Source organism: Pteropus alecto, unplaced genomic scaffold (assembly GCF_000325575.1).
Source record: "Pteropus alecto unplaced genomic scaffold, ASM32557v1 scaffold5, whole genome shotgun sequence".
NCBI classification, from domain to species: domain Eukaryota; kingdom Metazoa; phylum Chordata; class Mammalia; order Chiroptera; family Pteropodidae; genus Pteropus; species Pteropus alecto.
Window position 1 is genome coordinate 2,662,996 of NW_006441953.1, and position 26,985 is coordinate 2,689,980.

Consider the following 26,985-nt stretch of genomic DNA (forward strand, 5'->3'; position numbering starts at 1 on the left):
CATCAATTATCTTTTCACTCAATCTACTGCCTAATCCAGCCACTGAGTTTTCAATTTCAATTATTGTACTATATCTTTCATTTCTAGAAATTCAATTTGGTTCTTGTTAAATATCTTTGTTCATTTTTAAAATAGTTACATGTTGGGTACTCATATTTGCTATCTCTTCGTTAACTTTATGGATATCGAGAATATTTTATATTCTATTTTCTGAAAAAGCAAAATTTCCAAAATCTGTTTCCTTCGGCATGTTGTGATTTTTTGTTTGTATTTTTGTGATAGTGACCTCTTCCTTGGAACTTTATCTCTGAAAATTGTTGGAGCCTTAAGCTGAATGTGAGTTTTGCCAGATAGGATCTGAATTCGCTTCTACCATGTGCTTAGAAGTTTTATAATCTAGGACTGCTTATAGACATACTTTTAGCTTGATTTTTTTTTCTGTGAATTTGGAGCACAAATCAGCATGAATTTCACATTTTTAGTGGAGGTTTTCCCCTCCCCAGCCAGCACCCCAACTGAGACAGATAGGTTTAGTTGCAGGACGCATCTACGGGGCAAGTTTACCCTAAATTCACCATCACACTGGGTTCCAACTTCATGTGGGTGAGGGAGAATGATTTCTCCTATAAAACTTCTTCTAACCCAGGCAGGCTTTAGCATATCCTCCTATACTCCTTAAAATGAATCTCAAGTTCATTGGCGTTTTGCAGAAGACTCCAGGGTAAAAGCCAGATTGAATATTTCTTTATCTTACTTATACTTTGTTTTGGTGTCTGATGATTTCCTGCTTTCTTGACAGATAAAAGGTTCATTTAAAAACACTTGAAATATTTTTTCAGATGTTTTCATTGGTATAAGTGAAAGGATTGTTCACTGTGTTTTGTCTACCATATAGAGATCGAATTCAATGTCCCATTACACCCTTACAGAATTATTTCACATCTTCTAGGTTTATGATGCTATTACAGTAAAATAACTAAGTGGCCTTCAGCATTTTCCAACTGGCTATAAAGCCTGAAATTTCTATGCAGTATTAGAGGTATAACGGGAAAGCAGGAATTGCCAGCTACTAAATTTTACTTTATCACAGAATAAACCCAATTTTATACTAAATTCAGAAAGGTAGAATTAGGAGTTTTCCACTTCAATGGAACTTTAATATATCATACATGAGATCTGGTTATGTACTTATTGATAGGAACAAATGATTACTGTGTCAATAATTATATATGGGTAGTATACTTGGCCAATAAATATATATTGGTAATATAAATTATATATTGATGGGAATAAATAAATACTGTGTCAATAATTACATTTTTTCCACTTTAAGACCACTGATTTTAAAATCTCTAACTTTCCTTTCCTTTCCCATATTCAAATTGCAGTTCTAAATACATAGTAAATGTACATTTATAAGGTGTCTCTTAAATCATTTAATTCGGTTAATAATTTACTTTTCATTTACAACTTTGGAAAATTATATTTTCACATGTAAGATTTACTTCTTAAGAATACCTACATATACTGAATAGACAGAAGAAAGAATATAGAAAAAATAATTCTTGTAAACCTCAGGAATAGAAGTACAGGAAAACAAGTAAGAAGTGTTTATATACTGTGAATCACACTTCTCTGGCAGCTTATGGACAATAATGATAGAATTTTTAAAAATGAGCATCAAAATCACATCATTCATTTATGCCCTTTCCTTATGTCAATCTGTTATCTGTTTTACTATAAATGTTTTAACTAGAAATGTACCATAATTTGAATGGTAGAAATTTTAAAAAATAACAAAAAGGACAGAAAGTATATTAAATTATCTGTTGCAGTATTAACTAGTGTATATTTTGGAACATGGTTTTATCTTTGTTTTAAATAAAGTTTGAGATTTTTTTCTCATGCTAGTTTAGAAACTTACCTAATTTCATTGAAAACATATCTAGAGCCTAAAATGTAATGTATTATACTTGGCTTCCATTGCCTCAGTTAAGAATGGTAAAAATACTTTCAGAGCTCCCAAATAAAACACGGCTATAGAGAAGTGAGTCTAATTTTTCAGTAAACATAACTTTTAGCTCAAACATGTTATATTCATCAACATATTTACTTTGGGAGGCATTATGTTTATTCCAATGAGGCTGTTATTCTTCAACACGATTTTTGAAATTGTCTTTAAATTTGTCTTTTTAGACAATTTTCAACCCCTTCTTTTTACTACTATTCTACATATCCTCCAACATACATAATAGACACGAACACACACATTTCTTTTAAAACAAAAACAGCAGTATTCAATTTGAACATCCATTTATATTTATCAAATCGATATCAGAATGTTTGGCCGCCTCCAAAATCCAAATTTATTCCTAAAAGATAAATATATCCCAACCTCAACAATATTCAAAATCATACTGAGAAAAATTCCCAAAGGAAAATCCCCAGAATATTATAAGTAATAATAGCTCTATTGTAATAAGTTGAAATGCAAACCAAGATCCCTACTCATAAAATGACAATACTCATTCAGAAGTATAAACTGAACTATGTTCTCTTAAACATTAGTTCCATTACCTAACAATAATAACAACCAACATTTATGCAGTGTGTTTCTGTTTACAAGTGATTTCTCAATAACTTTTCTTACTGGAGCCCTAACATTATCCTGTGAAATTACTCAGATACAGAAAAGGAAAAGGTCCTTGATCTGTGTTCCTTTCCTCTTTCTGATGGCTAGAATGGTGGTGACCACAGTGCTCTTAGAAGCCCCATATCAAGAATGGTGGAGCCCTTCAGCCTGAGCCCCTGAATGACTGAGTAGAGCAGAGCTACGTGCCATTATAAATTGTTCACCTAATAGTTTTTATGTAAGAGAAGTAAACTTCTTTTTGTCCTTCAAACTGTATTATTTTGTAATCTTCCATGTACAACAACTTCATCTTTTATCCTTCCTTTCTTAAATCATCCTTACCGTTTACATACCATCTGTTATTACTTTGTCCAGTGAACCATGTGGAGGGCAAGAGAATGTTTGCCTTAGTCTTTGAAAACAAGTAGATTCAGTTGTTGTTGCTTGTAGCCTTTTTTCACTGCTATTCAAAAGGTTACTTCCTTCTGTTGGTTCATTTCTATCTATACCTTTGAGATTCATTACTGTTTCCTCCTGTGATTAAAGCAATTTAAAAAAATTCCTTAAAAGTGTATATTTGGTATACATTTTTTTTTTTAGTTACTGAGCTATCATATCACAAATCAAATTCCCATTACTAGAATCAAGGCTAACACTTTACAGGGTAAATGAACAGATTTATTACTAGCTAATCAGCTAATGCTTGGAATAAGAACTATGTGGAGTATTTACCACTGAGTGACTATTTATATCATTATAAATGCTTGAGTTACATAAAAGTTCATTGTGTTTTGCAATATTGGGTTTAAAAATTAGCCTATTTAAGATATGATGCAAGGCAATAGTAAATATATAACAGTAGTTCAGAAAAAGATGACTATCTGTGGCGAAAACCAATTCACATTCATTCATCTACTTGAATTTAAGTAATAAAAAGAGAGAAGGAAGAAACCAGAATCATACTAGGGGTTAGGCTGAGAACACAAAGACATTCACAGGTTCTCCATTTTTCCAGCTTCATGTTGGGTCAGCTGCTAATGACTATCTGGGGAAACTGGTAGTCATACACAGCTTAAACAGTAAGAGTTTGAGGATTAAGAATGGGGAAGATCGTTAACTGAGTGAATAAAGAAGGAGGAGAACACAATTCCAACAAAGATTTGGAAACATAAAGTTTATTCCTTAAGGAAATAGTTGGGATGTTCTCCCTTTGATCATAGATTTACCTGTGTTTCTTGATATGTAGAGACTGCGTGATTCACCCCTGTGGATGGTTTCAAATCTTCACGTTCAATTGTCTTATCTTCATCTCCCATGATTTATAATTAAGAATAAGATGACAAATGGATGAGGAATAAGATCTGTTTTGAAGAAAAACAGTATAGTTATAGAACAGCAATTTTAGGTTTAAAAATAAACAGCAATTTGAGCATTTTAAATGAATGAACTATACTTATTTTGTCCCTTAGAACTCTGAGTGGTTAAAATACTTTAGATTATTCTCACTTTTCAATTGCTAATCTTTTCTTGGATTACAATATTTTATCCTAATTCTTATCTACCTCTTACTTCTCTTGAAAAAGCCTTTGTTGACCATCATACTTTTATATGATTTCTTTCCTGTCCTTTTTTTTTTGAGTTTTACTTCAAATATTCCAATATTACCATTAAATAATCCTCTCTAATGGGCCAACTCAATGAATCAGAAAGGCTACAAGTAATTTTCCAATGTTGATATGAGGAGATGAGTCATCAAAGAGAAATTTATGGATTCCATCATTTTCAGAGAAACCGGAGTGATTAATTCCTGCTTGGTTCTTATTTCCAAATTAAAGTAAAAAATATAACAATATTGATTTGAGTAACCACAATGTCTTAGACACTGTAATAAGTGCTACGGTAGTCACATGCTAGCTATTGTGGGCAACTCAAAGATACCAAAACACATTTTCTTTTGTTCTCTATAGGCTTACAGTATGCCAGAAAAAAAGAAAAATAAACTTAAATGAAGTAACTAAAAATCTTGTAGAGCAGGCCTACAGGTTGCTCCATAAACACCCACTTCAATCTCTTCTCCCTGGGCTTCCTATGCTATATAGGCTGAGCACCAAGCATTCGAATTCCTAGCCAATTTGTAGGGAGGTGGCCAAGTGTCACGGCTGTCTGTAATGAGACATAAGAGGGAGTCCCTGGGGAGGGCTTTCATTCTCAAACAATAAAGCAAGGCTTTCAAGAATCACTGTTTACCCTTTGTCCTCCAATATTTCCCTTTCTTCTTCCTCAAATGTAGATACACTACCTGGAGGGCCAGCAGCCATCTTCCAACCATGAGAGTAAAAGGCCCTATGCCAAAGAGAGTAGATAAATAAAATAGGATGAGCTGATTCCTTGACGACATCCTTGAGTTGCTGCATCAGTCTAGGACTGCCAAGATTTGAGGTAGTTGTTTACACCGCTATCAGTCGAATTTTCTTTTTACTAGTAACCAAACTTATTCCTAAAGCAACAAATATGATGAATATTATAATAGAGGTACAAACTACAAACTTTGGTACAACCAAAGAAAAAAATTATATGAGAGAAGGGAAAATCGAATTAAATACATATTTGAGTGCCTAATATGTCCCAGGCACTATGCTAGGCCATAAAGACAGGAGTCAATTAGACAAGACTCCTGCCTCAAGGAATCATTTTCAATATTAGCCAGAGTGACATCTCAAAAACCTTTATTTTGATTTTTATTATATATCATGTAAATACATATATATGATATATGTGTGTACATATGTATACATAATTGTTTAGATTTAAAAACTTACTCCGAAATTTAGACTTGTAATGAGAAAGAACAGCATTTGACAGGAAAATGTTGGTGTTAGAGAACCCTTGTCTTAAAGGCATAGATGCACGGAAGCTAGAGGAGAAACTTTGTTGGGTCATGCGGTGGGAGGCTGAGAGTAATGGGAGATGAGGCTAGAGAGTTAGGATATCATATCCCTGGCACTTGGCCTTCACCCTCTGTGGAGAATGACTCTTAATACCATAGTAAGTGACGAAGTCTGCTGGCTCTGGAGTTGGACAAACCTGGGCCTGAAGTTCAGCTCCATCACATATCAAATTGCATAACCTCTTTGTAACTAATTCCTTATCTATACGATGGAGACAAGGGTAATTCCAACCATGCAGATGGTGAGCATTCAATAGTGTTGGTTATTAGCCACACAAACGCCTTCTCCCTAATTATCATGAATCTTTAAGAATCTTTTTGCCTTTCCTGTTAAGCAGGACAAAGTCTCACCAGTCTTAAAGAATTTACTTCTTAATCCCATTGATGACAGCTTCTTAATTAGGTGGATATAACACTCACCACTGTCATTTCTTCACCTTTTTCATTAGTAGAATTATATAAACTGTCGCTAATGCCACCTCCTTTATGAAATTCTCAAAATCAGCTAATTCTGCCACTTATGAAGAATACTTTTAAATAGTCAACAAGTATAAATGATTATTTCTAGTAGACGTGAACGATTGGCTAAAATGAAATTTTTGAAAATTTATTTTATTAATGTTTTACTGGTTCTTTTTAACATAAACAATCATATCATAACTTGGTATGTTGTACAGTATATGCCATCTGTGGGAGTTTATATAGTTTTCTGTTCCCCGATTTCCCTATAATCTTTACCATGGAAGCCAAAGTACTTATTTGAGATCAGAGAGGTACTGAAGGGAGAAAGGTAAAATTAAACAGCAGTATTTTAATAAGTCCAGTAAAACAACTTACAACTAATTAGTCAACTCTGTTTATTTTCTGCTGTTTCCGTTTCCAAAAGAACACTTACACCACCTGTCTCAATTTAGAAGGCCACTTAAATTTAGGAAAATCACAAAATGTAACCTTTATTTAAAGCAACTATGTTCATAATATTTACTGTTCACGATCATTGGGTATTGAAATTATAATATATATCTATTAAGAAGGCAGTTATGGCCAAAAAAAAAAAAAATCAGAAAATATGCAGAAATGACCTTTGAAGAGCCATAGGAAATGTCATGAAACCTATTAAAAAATAGGTTTATACTCCTTACTCATAGAGAGGCTTTCAAGGCCTCACTCAGAGTCCATTAACTTGTATTTTGAAAAGAATTCTAATGACTTTGCCCATTAGGTTTCCAAACTCTTGGAAGATATTACCAACTAAAATGTGGGAAGAGATTGTGGTAGAGGTAAACTGACAGCAGCACGAGTGACAGCTGACAATGAGATAGAAAAGATAGCAAAAGGCTACAAAATGTGGGAATAAATATCTTTTCCATAAGGGATATTTGTAGTTTTGGCCTGCCAAGCATTTCCCATCCCCCTTTTTTGGTAAGGGCACACTCATTTTCTTTTGTGGTTGCCACGCCTCCCCTAAGAACTACAGTTTAATAATAAAAGTCGAAAAGGTATTTAGAAATTACCTAGTCTAATCTCTTTAATATTCAAACGATAAAACTAAAATCTAAAATGGCTAAATAACTTTTTTCAGCTAACACAGCCAATATCAGTCGGGCCTCAGTAAAACTGCATAAAAATGAGTGAAACGAGATAGTTCTTTAATCTATATCTTTGACCTCATGACATTTCTACCAAATCACTGAATTATATTTTTACATTTTTTGCTGTAATATTTTGTTTAATAACCCAGACATATATACTTACAGTTAGTTTTAAGTTTGAAAACACATTCCACAATAAGTTTAAAAACACACTCTATAAGCAAATATAAATATTTTTATTTTCTACTTTATATTATCTTTAGCTTTACACTTTCCCATTGTTATAAATGTAATAGAGTTTATTATAAACAAAAAAAATTAAGTCTACGGCCATGCCACTCTGAACATGCCCGATCCCATCTGATCTCAGAAGCTAAGCAGGGTTGGGCCTGGTTAGTACTTGGATGGGAGACCACATAGGAAGACCAGGTGCTGGAGGTGTTAAAAAAAAAAAAATTACTAACCCATTCAGGTTGCACAACATTGGTAACAAAATGAACAGAAATAAAACTTTTATCTATTCTCATGACAATATTGTTTACATATTCTGAATAACCAGCTAAGTGACAACTTACCACTTAAGCATGCCTTAAAAGTCTAAGAATTCAGGTACTTTTCTTTTTAAAATTCAGTTAAAATCAGAGACTTTTGTACATTGGAAAATTATACTGAAAACTGGGAAGGCAAGGTATATTTTCGATACACACTAAAAGTGCCTATTCACTGTTTCTTTCTGCTTCTCCACCAAGATACTGTATTATTCAGACTGATACATAACTTGTAAACCAAGTTAGTAAAAGTTTATCCTGTGTCACATGGTGAAATTGTATAGATTTCATAAATTCAGTAACTAACGTGAATTCAAAGTTCTGTGACTCAAATATAGATTTCAATAAAAGAATGAGGTTGGATCTAAGCCAAGGGACATGGCTGTTCTGACTGTTGTGGTTGTGTAATTGCTTGTAGATTAGCAGGGCAAGTATTTTTTAAAGACATATGCAAAGGTTGTTGGCCACTCATGCTTCTTTTTAGCATTCCCAGTAACCAGAATTTCCTACAGGACTGAACCACACACTTAGAAACGATCTTGGCTTCATTTAAGCTTTATTTTTCAGTATTAAGGATATATACCACCAAAATCATAGAGCTGTGGATTTCAAGGGAACAGTCTCCTTAGTCTTTCCTCCAAACTTGAGAGGGAACTGCAGATCAAGAATAACAGATGAACATGAGTTGTTCTGTATATGTATGTGTATATACATAGGGAAAAAACCCCTGTTAACAGTACTTATCTTTGGGGAAAGAAATGGAATTAGCATAGTTTTTATTCTCTATATTTTCAATTTTTATTTTCTCTATTTCTATATTAAGATTTTTGCAGTAAAATTTTCATATGCTATTTAAAATGCATTAAAAAAGAATTATGCAATTTTTAAAACTTTAGAGAATAGAAAGTGATACAGCTTTCTTTGGTAATAATATTTTTCATAGACAGAACCTGGTAATTTGATTTTAGGTAACTTAATCCCACCTTCCACAAAATAAGGTCTTTTTTTTTTTTTTTTGTGGCTTTCAAAGATGGGGAACTGCCTAGAATCTTCTATAATAGTCATTTTCAAATATTTTTAAGCCAAATATCTTTTATCAAATGAAACCTTATTCTGAAATCAACAAGTGGGACAGATAAAGATAGAGCTGCAGGACCCTGTCCACTCACTCACCTGTTCCTTTTGGCAAGTGAAGCACACATTGAAAACCACTTCTGTAAATATACTTTCATATACAGAGAGATGTTTATTAAATCGGCCTTCTCGTTTTTAGGTTATCTCAGTAACCAAATGGTTAAAAGTGCTTTCTGTAATGTTCCAGAGGAAATAAGAGAACTATCACTTTGCAAATATCCATAGGCTCTTGGTCAAGTAGAATATTCTTACTGCTATTAACTGTATTACTGCTAAAAGATCACATAGATAAAAGCTGGTTATTCCTGTTATTTTGTTTGTCTGTGATATGGACAGGCTAACATTTCATGGGGTGGTATTACCGAGGATTTACATAGATTACTGGAGTACTCTCTGTGCTGCATTCATGCATCTGAAGGAGCATCTCCTTAATTGTTCAGTACATGCTCTATAATAATTATAATAGAAATCTCCTACCTTTGATGTTCATCCACTCATGCATTGGGAGCATAGTTTCTCAGTCTCATAAAGTATTTTTATATATATAGAAACCTTCCCATTTCTGGACTCTGCCAATCAACTCAGATCTAATGTTCATTTCCTAAAAGAAGCCCTACCCAGCAGTGAGGAATTCAAATCAAGCAAAGAGTAGGGCTTAAAATCTACCTGACAATTACTGAAATGACTAAGAACATTTTCCTGAAAGAGAACTATCTTATTTGAGAACGTTAGGTGTGCCAACCACATGAAACCAAGTTATCAAAGGAAAACAACTGCTACTCTGTTTGCTTAACTGATAGTGATTTGGTTGAATCATCACGAAGTAAAACACCATGTAATGAGATATGAATAAAAGAATGTTATTCCTAGGAAAGAAGGGACTCAATACTTGTATCTCTCCTTTCTAATCGCTCACCCCATGAAGAGCAAATATATTTCATTGTAAGTTTAAAATATTATTTCCTGATCTACTAAAATCAGAATTTCCAGAGGTTGGATCTCCCCAGGCACGGCAGAAAAGACTCATGCCTGCTTAAGATCCACTGGTCAGGTATGCCAGTGGGTCCCTTCCCCACTTCTAGGGATAAATCATGAAAGGTCGATTAAGGCTGAGCATGATTCATTTTTTGACAATGAAATTTGTGGGCAAGACTATTGAGGGCCACTGGGTAAGATTTTCCTTCCTAATAAAATGAGACAAGAGGAGAATCCTCCTCACTTTTTGTCTTTAAATGCCCTTGTGTGTATGTTGGCGGGTAGGTGCAGCTGTGGATGGAGACTGTATTTTTTGTAACTCTAGCAGCCATCATCTACCCATGAAGAGAAAGTCAAGATGAGCCCATAGAAAGCAACCCAGAGACTGATATTATTGTATTACTGAACCAACCCTGGATCCACATACCTTCAGACATCTTGTTATGTGAGAAAATTGAACTTGTATTTTTAAAGGCAATCTTAGCCAAATATTCTTTTACTTGCAGTCAAAAGTAGCCTAGCCAACAGAACATGTAATTTTGATGCAGAGCCAGCTCTGTAATCCTCTAATGATGAGGAACCTTTGGCTTACACCTGTCTCCCTAATTTATTGACATGGTGCAAAATCTTCATTGAAGATGAATGATCAGAACATTGCCTTTGTGTTGATAATTCTCAAAAATGTCTGGAAAATAAGATTTTAGCGCAAGGTTTTTAGTGTCATTCTTTTAGTCAACAGAGATTATATAGATTGCAAGGTTATATATTTTCCCTCCCATACACTTGAAGTTTGGTTGTAATATTTAAATATTGAATGAAAAAAAGTTGGGCTTATAGACATTTAATTGTTTTCTAAATTTCTACTCATGAAACAAACACAACAACAATAAAACACCACGACCATCGCTGCTTAGAGTTTCATTTTTTGATTTCTCTACTTGGTAAAATGTACTAGTCATTCAAGATCTAATTCGAACATCACTTTCTCAATTAGTATTTCCTAACTCCATGTAAACTAACTCTATCCCTCTTTTTCTGAGGACTCATTCATTCATTCATTCATTCATTCAAAAAATATCTATTAAGCTCTTGTCGAGTTCTAGCCCTTGTGCTGAAATTCAAAAGTGAACATTCTGACAACGTTCCTTACTTAAAGGCTGCAATTTAGTTAGAAAATGATAGATCATTCCTTAAGCAACCATAATGAAGTGTGGTAACTTTCAGTTTTAGGTACATGAGATAGCAACCTCATCCCTTCACAATCAGTGAAGTTCATCAGACTTTTACTGGATTTCTATGGTGTGTAAAGCACAAGAGATGCAAAGATGATTGAGATGCAGCCGCTCTTCTTTGTAGTAGGGATAGAGACTGATATGACTTCACCAAACTAGTTTTCTCTGCTGCCTGGGCACATATATAGTTGACATTTCCCAGTATCCCTTGCAGGTCAGACTGGCATGTGACCAAGGCCTGGCTAATGGGATGTGGGCATAAATAATGTATGCTACTTCCATTCCTCATCTGTAATTATGAAACCTCTCATGCAATCCTCTACATACCTCTCTTTTACTGTCCATTGCCTGGAAACTAAGGATTCTGAGATCTTAGGGGATGGCAAAGCCCTAATACAGAAAGAATTTGGGTTCCTGAATCACGGAATTGAAGGCCAGTTAAACACCATTACATGAATGAGGAATAGGCTTTACCTGAGGGAGAAATAGGCTTCTACTGCATTGTAACTGAGACTTTGGAGTTAATCTGTTATAGCAGCTACTGTTACCTTTAGGTAATGTAATTATGATGTGAAGAATGCAGGCATAGAATTAAACAGGGGAGAGGAGGTATTGCCTTGCTTGGCTGGTGTCAGGTGACATTTGTATCAATCCTTGAAAGATGACTTAGTCTTGTAAAGAAAATAAAGACCATTATAGGCAAAGGAACTAGACGAATAAAGGATGAGAGGTGAAAAGGAAAGTGTATATATGGAATTCTATGCACAGTTATATTAATTAAAGCAATGTGAGCAAGATGTGGAACAGTGAGAGGAAAATGGAGATGAAAACCCTGAATGTAAATCCTGTGTCATTGCCTCCTACTTGGGCCATTTTGGGTAACTCTACCGGTCTGGATAAGTTTCTTCATCTGTAAAATGGTGACAATGCCTATGTCACAGAAAATCTTAAAGCAGTATTAAGTACATCATAGAGTTCCCATGTAGTCCCCCCAATGCTTTATGCTCCTTTTATAAGATTTTCCTTGAGAAAGAAGCATGCATGTACTGTACTAAAAAGCACAGATAAGGGATATTGGTAAATTCAAACCTTTTAGTCCTTCATATAAGCCAAAGAAAAATCAAAGAATGAATTTCTAAAAGTGCAAAGGGCTTTTATTATGTTAATAAGATTTACTTAATTTTATTAGGCTGTTAGAAACTCTTTAGAAATTATCATGCAGGTGCTTTCCTTAACACATATGACACATGACTACAAAATATGGAGAACGCCTCCTCATTACACAAGTGAATGCATAGGCAGGTACATCTTCCCATACACTATGTTCCTGGATTTTGTATGAAAAAGATGTAAACCTTTTTCCCTGAGGAAAATCTGTTTTATCATTGGGGGTTTGTGTGGGAAACAAGAGTCCATGGTCTACCAGTTATCAGTAGCCTAGTAAATAATTGGTCATAAACCAGATATTCAATAATCTCTTGTTATAGAACTTATTCTGTAAATATTTTAAGAGAAGAAATGTTTTACATTACATTTGTAGAGCAAGAGAATTTAGAGATAATCTAGTCTATGAGTAACAAACACAAATGTTTTGGGGACCAAATAAAAATATGGGGGTCTGTGGCAACTGCAGAAGGCATAGCCCAACTAAAGGCATTCAAATCACTGCAAGCCCCTTGATCTAATCTCATAATTTCATTTCCCATCTAAAGCAACTAAAGAGATTAGGTTTACGTGACCCTGAGAGGCTACATAGCAAACGTATTAATCAGAATCAGTGCAGAGCAGAAAACCTAAACCACACCAGGTATTTTAAGCAGAAAGAGCTTTTATACAGGGAATTAAGTGAACTGTTGAAAGGGCTAGAAATATAGGGTCTAGGCTGGGCCTCCAGAAGGCCCCAGGACTCAGACATATAGCACTTCTAGAATATTAGTAACTGAACAACTGAGGCATATACTATTTTTGTACTATTAAGAGATCCCATAGGGACTGTGGAGTTCAAAAACACCACTGCAGTTGTGAGTCCAAGAAGCTGGGATCTGGAAGCTGCCTGGACAGGGAGCACAGAATATTTTCACCACCTCCCTCAACTGCCTCCTGATTACCACAGAGCTGGTGATTCAACAGGACAATGCTGAGTCTGGCTGTCACTGATGCTATAAGTCCTTCCCAACACCCACAATTCTGGAGACCGGACACTGGCATCTTGTAGGCCTTCTCTGCCAACAGAAAAGAGCCAAAAATAGCAGGGAGACAGCCTCTGCCTCACCCCTGTGATTGAAATGTTAGGCAAATTATCTACTTGCCTGAACCTAGTTTTACATTCAGAACACTAGTTGGAAGAGAGTATTGGAAATGTTTTTAGCTTTCTAGTTTTTCCTGTACAAGAAGGTACACAAGAAACAGGTAGAAATGGATGTGGGTGTGAAACTTCCGTATCCAGCAGAGTAACGTTTAGCATAGGCCTCAGGACTCAGACCTGTTACACTGACTTTTCACCACTTATTCTATAATGCTTACAATGGAAATCCTAAAACTTAAAAAAAAGGACAAAAATCTAGTCAATAGGGTTATATTACTAAAGACCTTTATAAGCTAGAAAATATATTGTGATTTAGTCATTTGCTCATATCATATGTATAGCATGAATCACACTATCTAATTACTTGTTAGGTAGATTCTGATCCATTGGGTTTTGAGTTACTGAATGGCAGACACTGTATTTCATTCATATGTATATCTCTTGTCCCTGTGCCTCTTGTCCCTATGCCTCTTGGCCCAGAGAAGACACACAAGTATTTGCTGAATTGCAATGTTTTGCTCTTGACTTGGAAAGAAACAGTAAACCGGAATTTCACGAGCACTGTGTAGCAGCAATGTCAGGTGGAGGTCCCATTACAGAGGAGTGGGGGGGAAAAGTCTTAGTCTTTCTGTGAAAACAGAGGTTGACCTGGTTAAGTAAGGTAAATGCTGTTTCTACCCAGGTGTTGTGATTTCTTGATGGGAGGCTTAAGGGACCAGTGGCTTCTTGGCATTAATCTTTTAGAGCAACATATCACACCAGAGTCTAGGATGAGACAACCAGGATGAGACAACCAGGATGAGATAACAAGCTGATGCCTGGTAAGAAAAAAAAGCCACAGACTCAGCCTGCGCTTTGAGCTCAAAGCAGGTGGTTCTATTCCCCAGTCAGCAGGATCTGATAGTTCTTAGCACTTGGGAGTGCTAATCCTGCCCACAGTAGTAGCAACACTCTCTGAATGATTTGAGAACTAAAACAAAAACAAACAAGAAAAACCCTGTCCAACAACACAACAGCAAACACACATTCCAATCTCCGTTCAACCGCAAAGAGCTGGGCGAGCCCGGGGTCTCTGGCGGGGCGAGGTTCCCTTCCAGGTGCTGGTTCTTTATACCCTTAATGTTTTCCCAGGGCTACTCACCTCGCGGTCTCCAGCGGGCGCCCAGGAGAGATGCTAAAATAGCAGTCTTCAACCCTTTTGGCACCAGGGACCCGTTCTCCTATGAGAATCTAATGCCTGATGATCTGTGGTGGGGCTGAGCCCATGATGCTAGCGCTGGGGAGAGGCTGCAAATACAGATGAAGCCTGCTTGCTTCCCCCCAACAGTTCACCCCGTTATGTGGCCTGGTTCCTAACAGGCCATGGATCAGTACCAGTCCAGGGCCCCCGGATTTGGGGACCCCTAGGCTAAAAGGTGTGCAGCATCCGGCCGTCCAGCCACGGCCTTCCTGGTGGCCTATCACAACAGGCGGAGCCGCAAGATCTGATTATTGCAGCCGCCTGGGAGCTGGGCGCGCAGCCTGGAGTCTGCGGCCCCGCCTTCTCTGCGCGCTCAGGGCGCCCGGGCCAGGCCATGAGCTAATATGGGCTGGGCTCCCCATGCGCTCTCTGTCGGGTTTGGGGCCTCAGGCCCCGGCCCAGGGCTGCACGAGGCTTCCGGGCAGACAGCGGGGTTTGGGGCAGGGTGGAAGGGGCCGCTTCCCGGGACCTCGGAGCAGCACCGTACATGTTCAGTCATTTGTCTCGTTGGGTGGCCTCGCGGACCCCTGGTGCCGGGAGGAGCGCGTCTCCCTGGGAAGCTCCGCAGAAAGGTCGCTCCGCAGGAGCAAGCCATGATGCCCAGTCTTTCCCGGCGATGCCGGTACCCTGGCCGAGGACGCTGACTCTTCAGGAGCCAGGAATGCAGGCCGGGCAACCAATGGCTTGGTTTGTCGTTCCCTAAACCAACTTCTACATTCTGGATTTTAATGCCACCCTTTAGTTGTACTTTTTAGAAGAATCTTCTCAGATGCTATTGAGAAGATAAGATTTTTTTTTTTTCTGGTGACCGATTAAGTCATGGGATAAAGGCTGTTCTTAATCCTTTCATCGCTTCCTTAACATGTGCCCTTCTTGCTGTATCGTTTTAGATGTAACCTTTCCATTTGCAGATTGATTCTTTTTCTTTTAAAATTCTCATTTCCCTGTCTTCCTTTCCTCTGTATTTCCTCTGTATTCTCTGTACAACTAAATGTGTTTATATACCCGCGCGCTCCTTTTGGAATTTTCATTTCCTAAAGAAATTAAAAAAATGTTCTTACCTGTTTTTCACTTCTTTAACCAAGTGCCATTTTTAATCACCTTTTTTCAAGTAAGAGGGACAATGTCAAGTAAATGTCTCCACCAGACAGAACCCACTCATTCTTGGCCCTCGGGTCCTCCTTTGTGGAAAGAATGGATGAACCTATGTTCTGTCCAAAAACCTTCTTCAGAGCATCTAAAATATTTTCCTAAACTGAACTCTTCCTCAACTAAAGCTTGCAAAGTTTCAGGTGACACCCAGCTTCCTCTTACCACAAGAATGAAATATATTTTTCCTTTTCTTTCAATCATATGATCTCCATTAATACATCACTCGATTTGATTAGCATGACTTTGGAAACATTGAACTTTGAGGCCAGATTTTACTTTGCATTTATTGTTTATAATGTTTTATTAAAAGAGTTTATAGTTAGCGTTGAGAGAACTAACTCAGAGCATTTAAAACTAGAATTCATTTTGCAGAATCATCACATTTATTTAGAATTCATTTGTTCATAGTTATACATGGGTACTTGCTTACAGCATAAAGTACTTCACAACATACTTATCAACTTCAATGTCCCATACCTCATCTGATAAGAAGTTAACAGCATTTTGATTATGATACACCCCAAAGAAACCCAGATCATTTGGCCCAACTCTAATTTCACAAACTGGAAAATTAAAATCCAAGATAAATTGGGTGACTTGGTCTAGGTCACAAACCAAGCTATCTGTGATATATCTCATGGATATATCTCATCAGTGGAATATCTCATCTAGAAGCCTAAAACAAATCTTAAACTCAATAGACTCTTTGGGAGTGCTAGTCAAAATATCCTTTGCTGTCGATTTTAACTAACTTTTATCAACTACAAAATATTCTTTCTTATACATAAAATGTTATCTGTTCACTGTTCATTTCAATAATTTCCTTGTTATTCTTAAGATTCATTTATTTTCTACTGTATATGTGCACCATACCATTTGATATTTTGAAGTAGTAACAATTAAAAAACAAATATAAAACCCTATAACTGAAGACAAGAAAAAACTTTCTAATAACGTCTTACAGAATTACCATCCATGAATATACTTAAACTTTTTCTTGAAATTTTCTTGCTATTACATGATTCATTTGTATTTGTTTATTCAGAGACTATTTCTAAAATTCACTCCTACTCTGTTATCCTGGAATTTGGTGAAAGAAAAATCTATACTTAATCGAAAAAAATATCCCTCAAACTGACAATACTGCCAAGTTAGTTAACTATATTTTCTTAGGCCCATGAAATTTTAATAAAGATTTTTTAGTTAGACTAAGTTAAGTACTAAGAAAATAGTACTTAATTATATATGATGACATCCATTAAGTATAAATACCTAATGATTATTTTCTTTTACATAATAGATAAATAATGTAGTTCTGCATCCAAACATTTTTTAATGTTATTGAAGCCATACTCCTTCCTACCTCTAATATTCACTTATAATGGTGTAAAAATTTAAAATTAGTATTCATATTCAGACCAATGCAGAATTGTACAAAAATATTTGAATATTGGGAATTAGAGGTAAAATAGAAATACCTTTTACTTAAAAAACTTTCCTTTTTCTTCATATTCACATTTTAGCTTTATATGCTTGCAAAATGAGGTTTATTCTTAAAACTATTCATTTGCAGTGAGCTTATTACCTTTATGTCATCTACAGTGATTTCAGGAGAGATTAGAAGAAATTAACATATTTATAGAATCAGACTCTTGTGAATAATGACATCATTAAAAAGGGCTTGTTTTGATTGCTATTTCCTTTAACAGGAAAGACATGATGAGTGAGTTTTCATGAACAGGTTCACTGTTGATGGGAAGGGACTGCCTTCTCAGCAAGAAGATCCTGAAATCACAAGCTCCAGCCTCCATCAATGATGACAGGATTACCTGTTATGTAGGCAGACTGTAGTGAGAAACACAAGCAGACAGAACAATTAACCAGGTTTAACACAGGTTGTATTTCTTCAATTCTTCTGTGACTGAGAGAGCTAAACAACTTCATGGTAACAGAAAAACTCACTTAAACACAATTTAAGGAAATCTGAATTAAATTTTGGGTGATTTAAAACTGCCAAGTGTTCTCATGGTCTGGAGTTAACTGGCCTCTGGCTGGTGGTTTAGCACATGTCACATTCTAAGCAAAGTCTGCTAGGTGTGTGGTCTCAGAATCAGAAAATTAAGAAGTTAGTCATTTGTGGAATATAGTCATTCCACAAATTAGGATAAAGTGAAGTGACAATAGTATATTTTCCTTTTGAAACTCAGAGCTATTCTAAACTAATTTTATACCACTAATAAACTTTTGAACATAATCAAGTGTGTCAATCATAAAATGGTCATGTCAATTATCAAATAGAATTTAAAAAAAAGTTGTATTGTATATATAATCAATATGCATAGGTAATTCTGGGAGCTGAAGCACACTAAATGTTTTAAAAGTTTTTATGAATAATAATTAGTATAATCCATTAAATTATGAAAAACATATTCTATACTAGTTTAAGATATCCAAATCCATGCAAAACTAAAGGAGTTAAAACAAAAAACTATATTTTTCCACAGAATTTTTCATTTTCCAATGAATTAAAGCTGAAGTGATTCCTTGTTTGAGGTTTAAAAATATTTTAAACATGGATAATAAAGACTCAAATTTGTGTTCTTAGTTTTAAATTTATCTAAAGCCTGAGACAAGGGAAGACACAAGAAGGTAAGACATCATTATATGAGTATAGAAATTTTAACATTCGATCTATGAAAACTGATCATATAATGTAGATAAACTGGGGGGTTACTAGTCACTTTACCAAGAAAAGACCACAACTCCCCCGTTTTCTTTTTTTTTAATACGGTAAGCTCTCTGTTATACACTAGACTCCTCTAGACCCTTCTAAAAGGCCAAAGGTCTTTTTGTTGCACATTTCAAGCCAGAATATTCCCAAATATTTGGTAACCTAAACTCTGGCTAAACAAAGGAAATTAAGCTTATCAGCACCCCAAAATCAAATGAGCTCTTCTGAAGATATGCATTCAGAGAAAGGCCAACGTAATTGCTCCATTAATATTTTGTCTAGCAATTTCCTCAGCTATTAACAATTGTTATTAATCGTTCTGAGAAGTAGTAACTGCTCTGTCACTCAACATTTCAACCGCTGTATTTGTCACATTCACCAAACACCTGGTGTGCACTAAGGTCCTATAAAAAGGAACTAACTGATCAGTGATATACCTCACTCCCACCTACTCCCCTGTCCTTCTCTCTTTTCATATATTACAGTTCCCTGGTCAAGTTATATTCAAAGACATAAAACAGAAGGGGATGTTCTTGTGCTCTATACCTTATGAATATAGTTTCTGCTTTTGCAGTTGTATGCCACTTAAAACCATACAATAACTATTAAGAAAGAAACTGCTTACTAAACAGATGCTAAGTAGAAAGAGACAGAATTAGGAATTTCCATACATAATGACAAACAAGGAAGAATTCATAGAAAAATAGACTGGTGGGAGTATCCTAAACAAATTGCCAGTAAAACCCAAAACACTGGATGCCAATTCTGTGTCTCCTGGGCTCAGTTAATTTAGTTACCCTCTCCCCATCTCACCTGAAGCTCTCATAATTTGGAGATTCATTTGATTTATTTATATTTAATCAGAGTTTCTTCAATTGTAATTTTTGAAAGCAATTCTCTCTTAGAAAACTGAGCAATTTAAGTTTTTTTCAATCCTCCATTTCATTTAGTTACATGTAAAGCTGAATGAGGAAAAGTCAGCAGCTCAGATCAAAGCAGCCTTTCTTTGAGCAAATTAGATCAGAACATATCTCTAGTACCTGCAGCATCTTAGCATACACACACACACACACACACACACACACACACACATTATATATATATGAGTATAGAAATTTTAACGTATATATGCCATAACTCTCTTAGATGACATTTTTTGTAATGTGTGTATACACACACACATTATATATCTATATATATATATCTATATATATAGATATAAAATGTGTGTGTGTGTGTATGTGTGTATACACACATATATATGCCATAACTCTCTTAGATGACATTTTTTGTTGAGCAAATAGTGGCCAAATACAATTGAGAATAAGGAACTCCCTGGGGAATACAATGCTTACTTCATCAGAAGCCAAATACACACATAGCAGGGCTATTTCATCTGCAGTTGCAAATCTTCCAGTCTTCTGTCTTTTCAGAAAATTGCTCAGTGCCTGTGACCAGAAAGCATACCAGACATTGGTGATGTGAACTGAAGTATGAACTCACCTGATACACCTTCTGGGAGTCAAAGGCAAGACAAATCTACAGAGATACCACTGGCTTACTGTCTTAATCACACACGATACATGAGATGTAAGAATATCATTAAAATCATTAATTGTGGACTAAGCAGACCAAGCAGGGCTACAGTGACTTCCAAGATACTCAAACTTTTTTTGTTATACTAAAATCTACAAATCAAAAAGTTCATATTAAAGGAGGCCTTTTAAAAAATAGTAAAATACACATATAACATTTACCATCTTAACCATTTTTAAGTGTACAATTTAGTAGTGTTAAGTATTTTTTTATTGTGCAATGAATTCCAGAATACTTTACATCTTGTGAAACTGAAATTCTGTACCTATTAAACAACTACCCATTCCCTCAGCCCATGACAACCATACTTCTACTTTCCATCTCTAATCTGTCTATTCTAGGTAAAGCAAAGGGCATTTTTTAACCAGAAGATTTAAACATTTAATATGGTAGCTATACCTCCTCAGGATTTGGTCTGGCTTGTATTCTTTCTTGCAGAGATGGGGTATCAACCATTCCTAAATCAAAGGGGGACATTCAACTTGGTTACTTACTTTAGCTGAAAAAGAGATTGACAATTTAAGTTTAAAGTTCCTTTCCATATGATACAACAATCAGTGAAATCCTTCTCCATGACTTAGAATAACAATTTTACCTCTACTTACTGGCCATTTTACTTCATAGGCTTATAACTTCTGTAATAACATGTCTATGAGTTTTGAAAACACAGACTATAATTCTTTGTGACATTAGGCAGGGACTCTGGGTGACTCATCCAGAATTCCCAAGACATGTATTTTAGTCACATTACATTTACATGATACTTTACAGATTTTAAGCACTTTTCCATGTATTATCTCAATTAATCCTCACAACTACCTTGAGATATAGATAAAATCATACATGTACTTCATCAGGACAAGGATCCAGACTGCCTTAATTCTCTCAAATCTGTTCTTGCTGTCAGTTTCACTCTGGGGATCCTCAGGGACAACTCTATGACTGTCACAGTCCTTTGTAATTTAGGTGGTTCTAAATTTTCCTCATTATCTTGGCTATTTTAATTGGTTTCGAATTCCTATTTTTGTCTGGTTTTATGTTTTTCGTTAAAAATATAATTTGAAATTATTTTACTTAAAAAAAAAAAAGAGAATGCCACGGAAAAGTTTTAAATCCCACTTTGTTCACATTCCTACAGAGAAAGTTCCCCAGACTTTTTTGTTCACTTATATAATCTGTAAATTCTGTGAACAGTCTTTCAGAGACCACACGATCTTTCTCATGGCATAGCGAATGATTTTACAGTCACATCCTCAACTTCATCTTTAGACCACGTTCCTGAGAGTGCCATAGATGTGATGTTTGCTTGGAAATCATTTCTTAATTTTATCATCATTTACCATTTTTCTGGAGAGGCTGTGAATTCAAAATCAGCAAATTCTGGCTCCTTTTCATTTAACAGCTCTTTCTTTAGCTGCTGCTTCTCACATTTTACTGTTAGAGGGAGGCATTCTTCAACACTCTGAGTGGAAACTGCCTTAGCTAGATCACCCAGCTCATTAGGAATGTCTTCTACCTCTCATGTTACTGTGAGCAGTAGAGTTGATAAACTTTCTGAAACCACGCAACAAGGATCCCCTTGTATCCAGTTTATGATAATATTTTCCTCACATCCCTCATCAACAGTCTCCTTAAAGTCCAAAATACTATCAACAGTGTGCTAAAGGCACCTAAAGCTTTCACTTAACACTTCTTCAAAATCCTTACAGCTTTAACAGCTTCCTTTAACTGAGGCAAATGAGTGTCATATCTTACATATGGCTGGTATGAATGGCTATTAAAGCTGTAGAGCAAGCCTATGCCTTCCACTTAATTCCATTGTTACTGGATTCTGCTGTGTCCATGGCACAGACTGACACACCATGCCATAGTCTACACAAGTCTGGTATTAAAAGAGTTGTGACTAGACAATCACCAGGGCCATCCCAGACGCAGTCATTCCTCGTCAGGTTTTCTTCTGTGACTGGCTCAGTGAGTCACAGCTAGTTCCTTGTTCCACAGCTTTTGATAACATATTTTCCAATCTCCTGAAAAGTCCAGCTGCTAAAACAACCAAATTTTCCCAATCATTTTGCCATTTATTCCATTGGGTAAATAGCACCGAAAATAGCTGGACTCAAGTACCATCAGTTAAAACCCAGTGAAACTGTCTCTTCTCTATTCTCCTTTTTCTTACTGTTACCTATGTTTAATCTTTCTAGTCCTAGAAAAATTAAGCACACCACCTCCATCATGAAAATTCTGTAGCAGTTTCCCTTTAACTAATGAGTGAGTGGTTTTCAACCTGAGGGGAGACCAGGATGGATTACATCAGACTCTCCTGTGGGACTTTTCAACTGTTTTATTGTACTTCACTTTATTTCACTTAATAGATGTTGGGTGTTTTACAAATTGAAGGCAAGACCTTCTACCAGCAAATAGATTACAACCCGCTTTATTGAGACACTTGCTTTGTTGCCGTGATCTGGAACCGAACTCACAATACTTTTAAGGTATGCCTGTACCGTACGCAGTTTTCTCTCGTCAGCCCCTTCTCCAAATCTGGCATGCCCTTCACATTCTGAAAGATCCCACAGGTAACTGTGAAATTATACCCCTCCCTAACCCCTCAACAGCAGTTTGTACACTACTGAGAGGAGCTTTGATCCTGGATATGCAATTTTTAAGTTCTTTTCAAGAAGGAAGTTAATAATTGTTCTTAGACACCTTGTATTCATTTTGGGTAGGTGGAGTCAGGTGAAAGGGCATGTCTATTTAATAGACACACCCACAGTTATTAAGATAATGAGTATTTATTCCTAAGAAATAAGTTATTGAATGCTTTTGTTTGGACAAATGGCCTATCCTTTCTACGAATAATAAGTTCTGCTTTTCTCCTTTCTTTTATATGCGAGGTCAGCAAACTTTCCGGTAAAAAGCCGAATAGGAAATATTTTTAGCTTTAAGAACCATTTGGTCCATTAGAACAGTTCAGCTCTGCCTGTAGCATGAAGGCAGTCCTAGTCAACACGTAAACTGGGTGTGGATGTGCTCCAATAAAACTGTATTTACAAAACAAGGGGTGGCCAGATTCGGTCTGCGGGGCCATCATTTGCTGTCTCCCTTTTTATAGCATAAAGGAAGGTGTTAATCCTTCCTTTTAATTTATGGGCCACCCAGGAGATTTTCATGACTCAGTAGTTCTCTGTGCTCTGGGAGGCTCCTCTTTCTCCTGCTGTCCTGTGAGCATAGTCTACTTTTCCTCTTTCCCATGTCAAGGTCATCCCTGGTCTGCATCCAAGACACCAAACCCTAGCCAATGCTGTCTACTAACCACATGGTTTGGAACTGCCCCTCACACACGAGTGGCGTTAAACCCATTATGGCTTATTCCCAATGACTTAGCCTCTTTATCCCAATTTATTATTGGACTGTTATCTTAATAAGCCTAGGCTCTTTTTCTTTTGAACTTTTCCTAATGACAAGAGACAATATAACATGGAGCCAACAAACTTATGTAGATATCTCTCACAGTGGCAACCCAGATATCAGAAAGGACATGTCCACAGCCCTGTAGTGCCAAAGTCACCTGGACACACACAGTTGCACCTGATACCCTGCTGGATGAAGTCTGCAGCCACAGACTTTGTGAGGCCAATCACAGCCGCCTTGGTTGTGCTGTAGACACATCTGTTAACAACTCCTGATTGAGAAGGAAAAATTCAATAATTGAAGGAGCAAAAAACATAGTTTCCTTTAGAATGGGAACACACATAAATGTCCCCAGTAACCATTGTCATGCTTCCTCCCGCTCTGCCCTTTCAAAAGATTTGGTATCAGGTTTTCTTCCTTAATAGCGCTAGCTATTTTCTTTTAAACTCACAAATCCATTTGTGCCAGATTGTGACATTATCTTGCACTACAATCCTGGGTCTTCAACTTGACTTCTCTTTAGGGCCCAGATCAATTGTCTTTGTGAATTACTCCTCATGTCCACAGGCATTTACCTCCCCAGTGTAGTGAGGGCACTTTGCACAAAGCTGTGATAATACGATCACTCATAGACGTGCATTTGCCCCCTGTAGGACTGTGAATTCTTTTGGAGAAGAAGCACATAGCTGGTGTTCGATACATCTTTTTTGATAAATTAAATGGATAAATATTTCCTTCTCCCAGTTTGATCTTCATTTTCACATCCATTAGAAGGAATGAAAGGAAGAACAAAGCAAACAAACTTTAATTTTATGACTGCTTCATGTCTAAGGCAAAAGGATTGGCAGTTAAGGAACTTAATATCAATTTTTAAAATGCAGTTTTGAAGTTATGTATGGGTTTCATGATTTCTGCTATGCTTGTTCTCCAAACCCTTAGCTTGGGAAGGTGTGTGAGTATTTGCGTTATGATCCCAGAAGCAGACAGACCTACCTTTGATGCTGGAAGCCACAGAGGACATGTTGATAATATTGCCAGATTTCTGAGCGAGCATCTGCCAGAACAAGATAGATTAAAAAAAAAAAAAAAAAAAAAAAGCCCCTCTGAAGGATAAAAATACTACGTCTTTAAAAGATTTGCATTGGCTTAAGTTTTGTAGAATCATCTTATTAGTTATGAACATTGAGCTCTGTTAAGCAGTCTTAACAGTCTCACCCGGTACTGCTGCAAATCGGTGGCGCATGCACACACTTACTGGCAGGAACAGTTCCCAGGGGGATATCACCTTCCTGTGGCACAAGACCATCAGCAAGACCAAGAGGACTCTGAGCTAAACAGAATGCGAATGAATGATAGTGCTTGCTATGTATTCCTGATGTTGGACAACTCTTACTTCATTCAACACAGTATTTGTGGAATACTCACTGTGGTCAGGTATTGTGCTAGGTCCAGGAGATTCAAAGGTAAGTGACACAGTCTTTGCCTACAGAGAGCTCCAAGTCCAACTGTAGTTGCTGACATTACCAGCAACCAGTGACAGCAGAGACCTTCATAAAATAGGGGGAGTTGATGGGAGGGGACCGATCCAGGCTGTGGGACACTAGAGGAAAGGCTCCTGAGGAGGAAATATATGGGTTGAGTTTTAAAAGTTAGAGTGTTAGTCAGAAAAATAAAAGAGAAGGTTATTTTAAGGAGAGAGAGAGCCTTATGTATAAAGGCTCTGTTATGGACCTGGGGGCAGGAATGGGTCTGGCTGGAATGCAGGGCAAAGAAGGAATGAGGCTACACAGGTCACCCAGGGCTAAATTTAGGAATAAGGGCTTTACCCTGAAAGGAATGCGGTGGTGACAGTAAAGAGTTTCACCCAGAAGAGGAGGGTATGATTTGGGGATTACAAAAATGACTCTGGTACCCTGTAGAGAGGACCACTGGAGGCTGAGGCAATGATTTAGGAAAGCGGGGGATAAAAGCAGAGATGCATAAATGTCTGTGGGTGACAGAGATGGAGACAGTTGAGGTCGTAAGGGTAGGGCTTGGAGAATGGTTATGTGCAGTGAGGGCTGCCTCCCCGTCTAAGGCAGCATTTCCTAGGAGCGCCCCTTTAGAATTCCCCCACTAAAGTGTGAACTTCATGGGAGGAGGGTCTGTGGTGGTGTCGTCCTTCTAGACATGTTGCACAGTAGGTGGTCAATACATTTTGAAAAGTCAAAATCACCTGAGGTGCCAGTTTAAAGTACAGATTGCTGAGTCCTGCCCAAGACCTAAAGGGATATCTAATGAAAAGATTGCTATGAATTAGAAAATGTTTTCAAATAAACTTATAATGTATTAATTATAACATGTATGTATGTTTTCAAGATAATATACGTATGTGCAAGGGCATGGTTACCCACGAATGTTTTGGGGGAAGAAGCAAGAGGTGGGGAGAATTCCCGCCTAATGAGCATTAACTGCTCATCGAAACCAGAGGCTGTGAGGATGATTATAAAGAACCTGGGGAGACGGTGAACACAGAGACCGGCCAGTTAAAACAGCTGCTGGTTAAAACAACCAGAGAACAGAAGGAAAACAGGATACGTTATATCATGAAAATCAAGTAAAGAGTTTCTAAAAGAGTCTCAATAGGCAGTGTAAAGGGTCTGGAGAAAGAAATCACTTTTGTTGGGGTGAGTTTCTCCAGCAGCTTTCAGACAAAGAGGTTTAAGTTTGGATGGATTCCGGGGTGAGGTTGCAAGAATATATGTTTCCTTTTGGTATTTTCTTACTTTCTGTTTTGATACTTAGCTACTAATTGTACCTAAAAGCAGAGTCTAAAACAACCCTAAGGCATTGCATTAGACAGGTTAACAAACCACAAGGAGAGGCTGAGGTGACCCAATGGCACAGGAGAAAATATTTACTCTAAATTGTTAATATAATAAAGAGGATCTTAATTAAATAGGTCCTCATAAAAAATACCAAAAAAGTTACTCAGATATAATGACATTGAAAACCAAGCCCTAAAAATCTTCTTTCTTACCAACTTTAGCAAATAACGTAACCTGTTTTTATCTTTTCCAGTTTTACTGAGCTATCACTGTCATCTAAAACCCATTTTTAATACATATAGAATACAGAGAACCCAATTTATTTTTATTTTATTATATATTTTTTACGCCTACAGCGCCTGGTATTCCTAGGTGATCTCCCATCCAAGTACTAACCAGGCCCGACCCTGCTTAGCTTCTGAGATCAGGCGAGATCGGTCACGTTCAGGGTGGCATGGCTGTAGATAGAACCCAATTTAAATATAAAGACAGGCTATTAAGTAACTTCAGTGTCCAGTCTTCTGAAATGCAATAATAACTCAGGCAAAACTTTAGAACATGCTCACCTAGGAAATGGTGGTGCTGCTTCCTAATACATGTACTATCCATTCAACCCAGGTCTCCCTGCTGATTCTAGAGCCCACGGTCCTTGCCTCCTTTCATGCTGCCTTCTCAACACCAGC

At 36.8% G+C, this 26,985-nt stretch overlaps 2 protein-coding genes, 1 non-coding gene and 1 pseudogene across 3 annotated transcripts in view; 1 reads left to right on the forward strand and 3 right to left on the reverse strand.

The window, feature by feature from the left end:
• Positions 1-14,871, reverse strand: part of SLC9B2 (solute carrier family 9 member B2) — a 44,554-nt gene extending 29,683 nt beyond the window's left edge. Inside the window, exons 1-3 of the mRNA XM_006918881.3 lie at positions 14,507-14,871; positions 3,859-3,993; positions 2,986-3,166 (exon numbers count right to left, since the gene is read on the reverse strand). Of these exons, the coding sequence (XP_006918943.1) occupies positions 2,986-3,166; positions 3,859-3,948 (271 nt within the window). The 5' untranslated portion in view covers positions 3,949-3,993; positions 14,507-14,871. The remainder of the gene's footprint in view (positions 1-2,985; positions 3,167-3,858; positions 3,994-14,506) is intronic.
• Positions 7,494-7,612, forward strand: LOC112485628. The gene has a single exon (XR_003048511.1). It is a non-coding gene; the product is annotated as a 5S ribosomal RNA (ribosomal RNA).
• Positions 14,872-17,330: 2,459 nt separating the features above from the next.
• The window catches only part of BDH2 (3-hydroxybutyrate dehydrogenase 2), a 19,937-nt gene continuing 10,282 nt past the window's right edge, over positions 17,331-26,985 (reverse strand). Inside the window, exons 6-10 of the mRNA XM_006918883.1 lie at positions 24,489-24,549; positions 23,653-23,766; positions 20,484-20,542; positions 19,844-19,936; positions 17,331-17,602 (exon numbers count right to left, since the gene is read on the reverse strand). Of these exons, the coding sequence (XP_006918945.1) occupies positions 17,549-17,602; positions 19,844-19,936; positions 20,484-20,542; positions 23,653-23,766; positions 24,489-24,549 (381 nt within the window). The 3' untranslated portion in view covers positions 17,331-17,548. The remainder of the gene's footprint in view (positions 17,603-19,843; positions 19,937-20,483; positions 20,543-23,652; positions 23,767-24,488; positions 24,550-26,985) is intronic.
• On the reverse strand, positions 26,650-26,768 carry LOC112485583 (annotated as a pseudogene).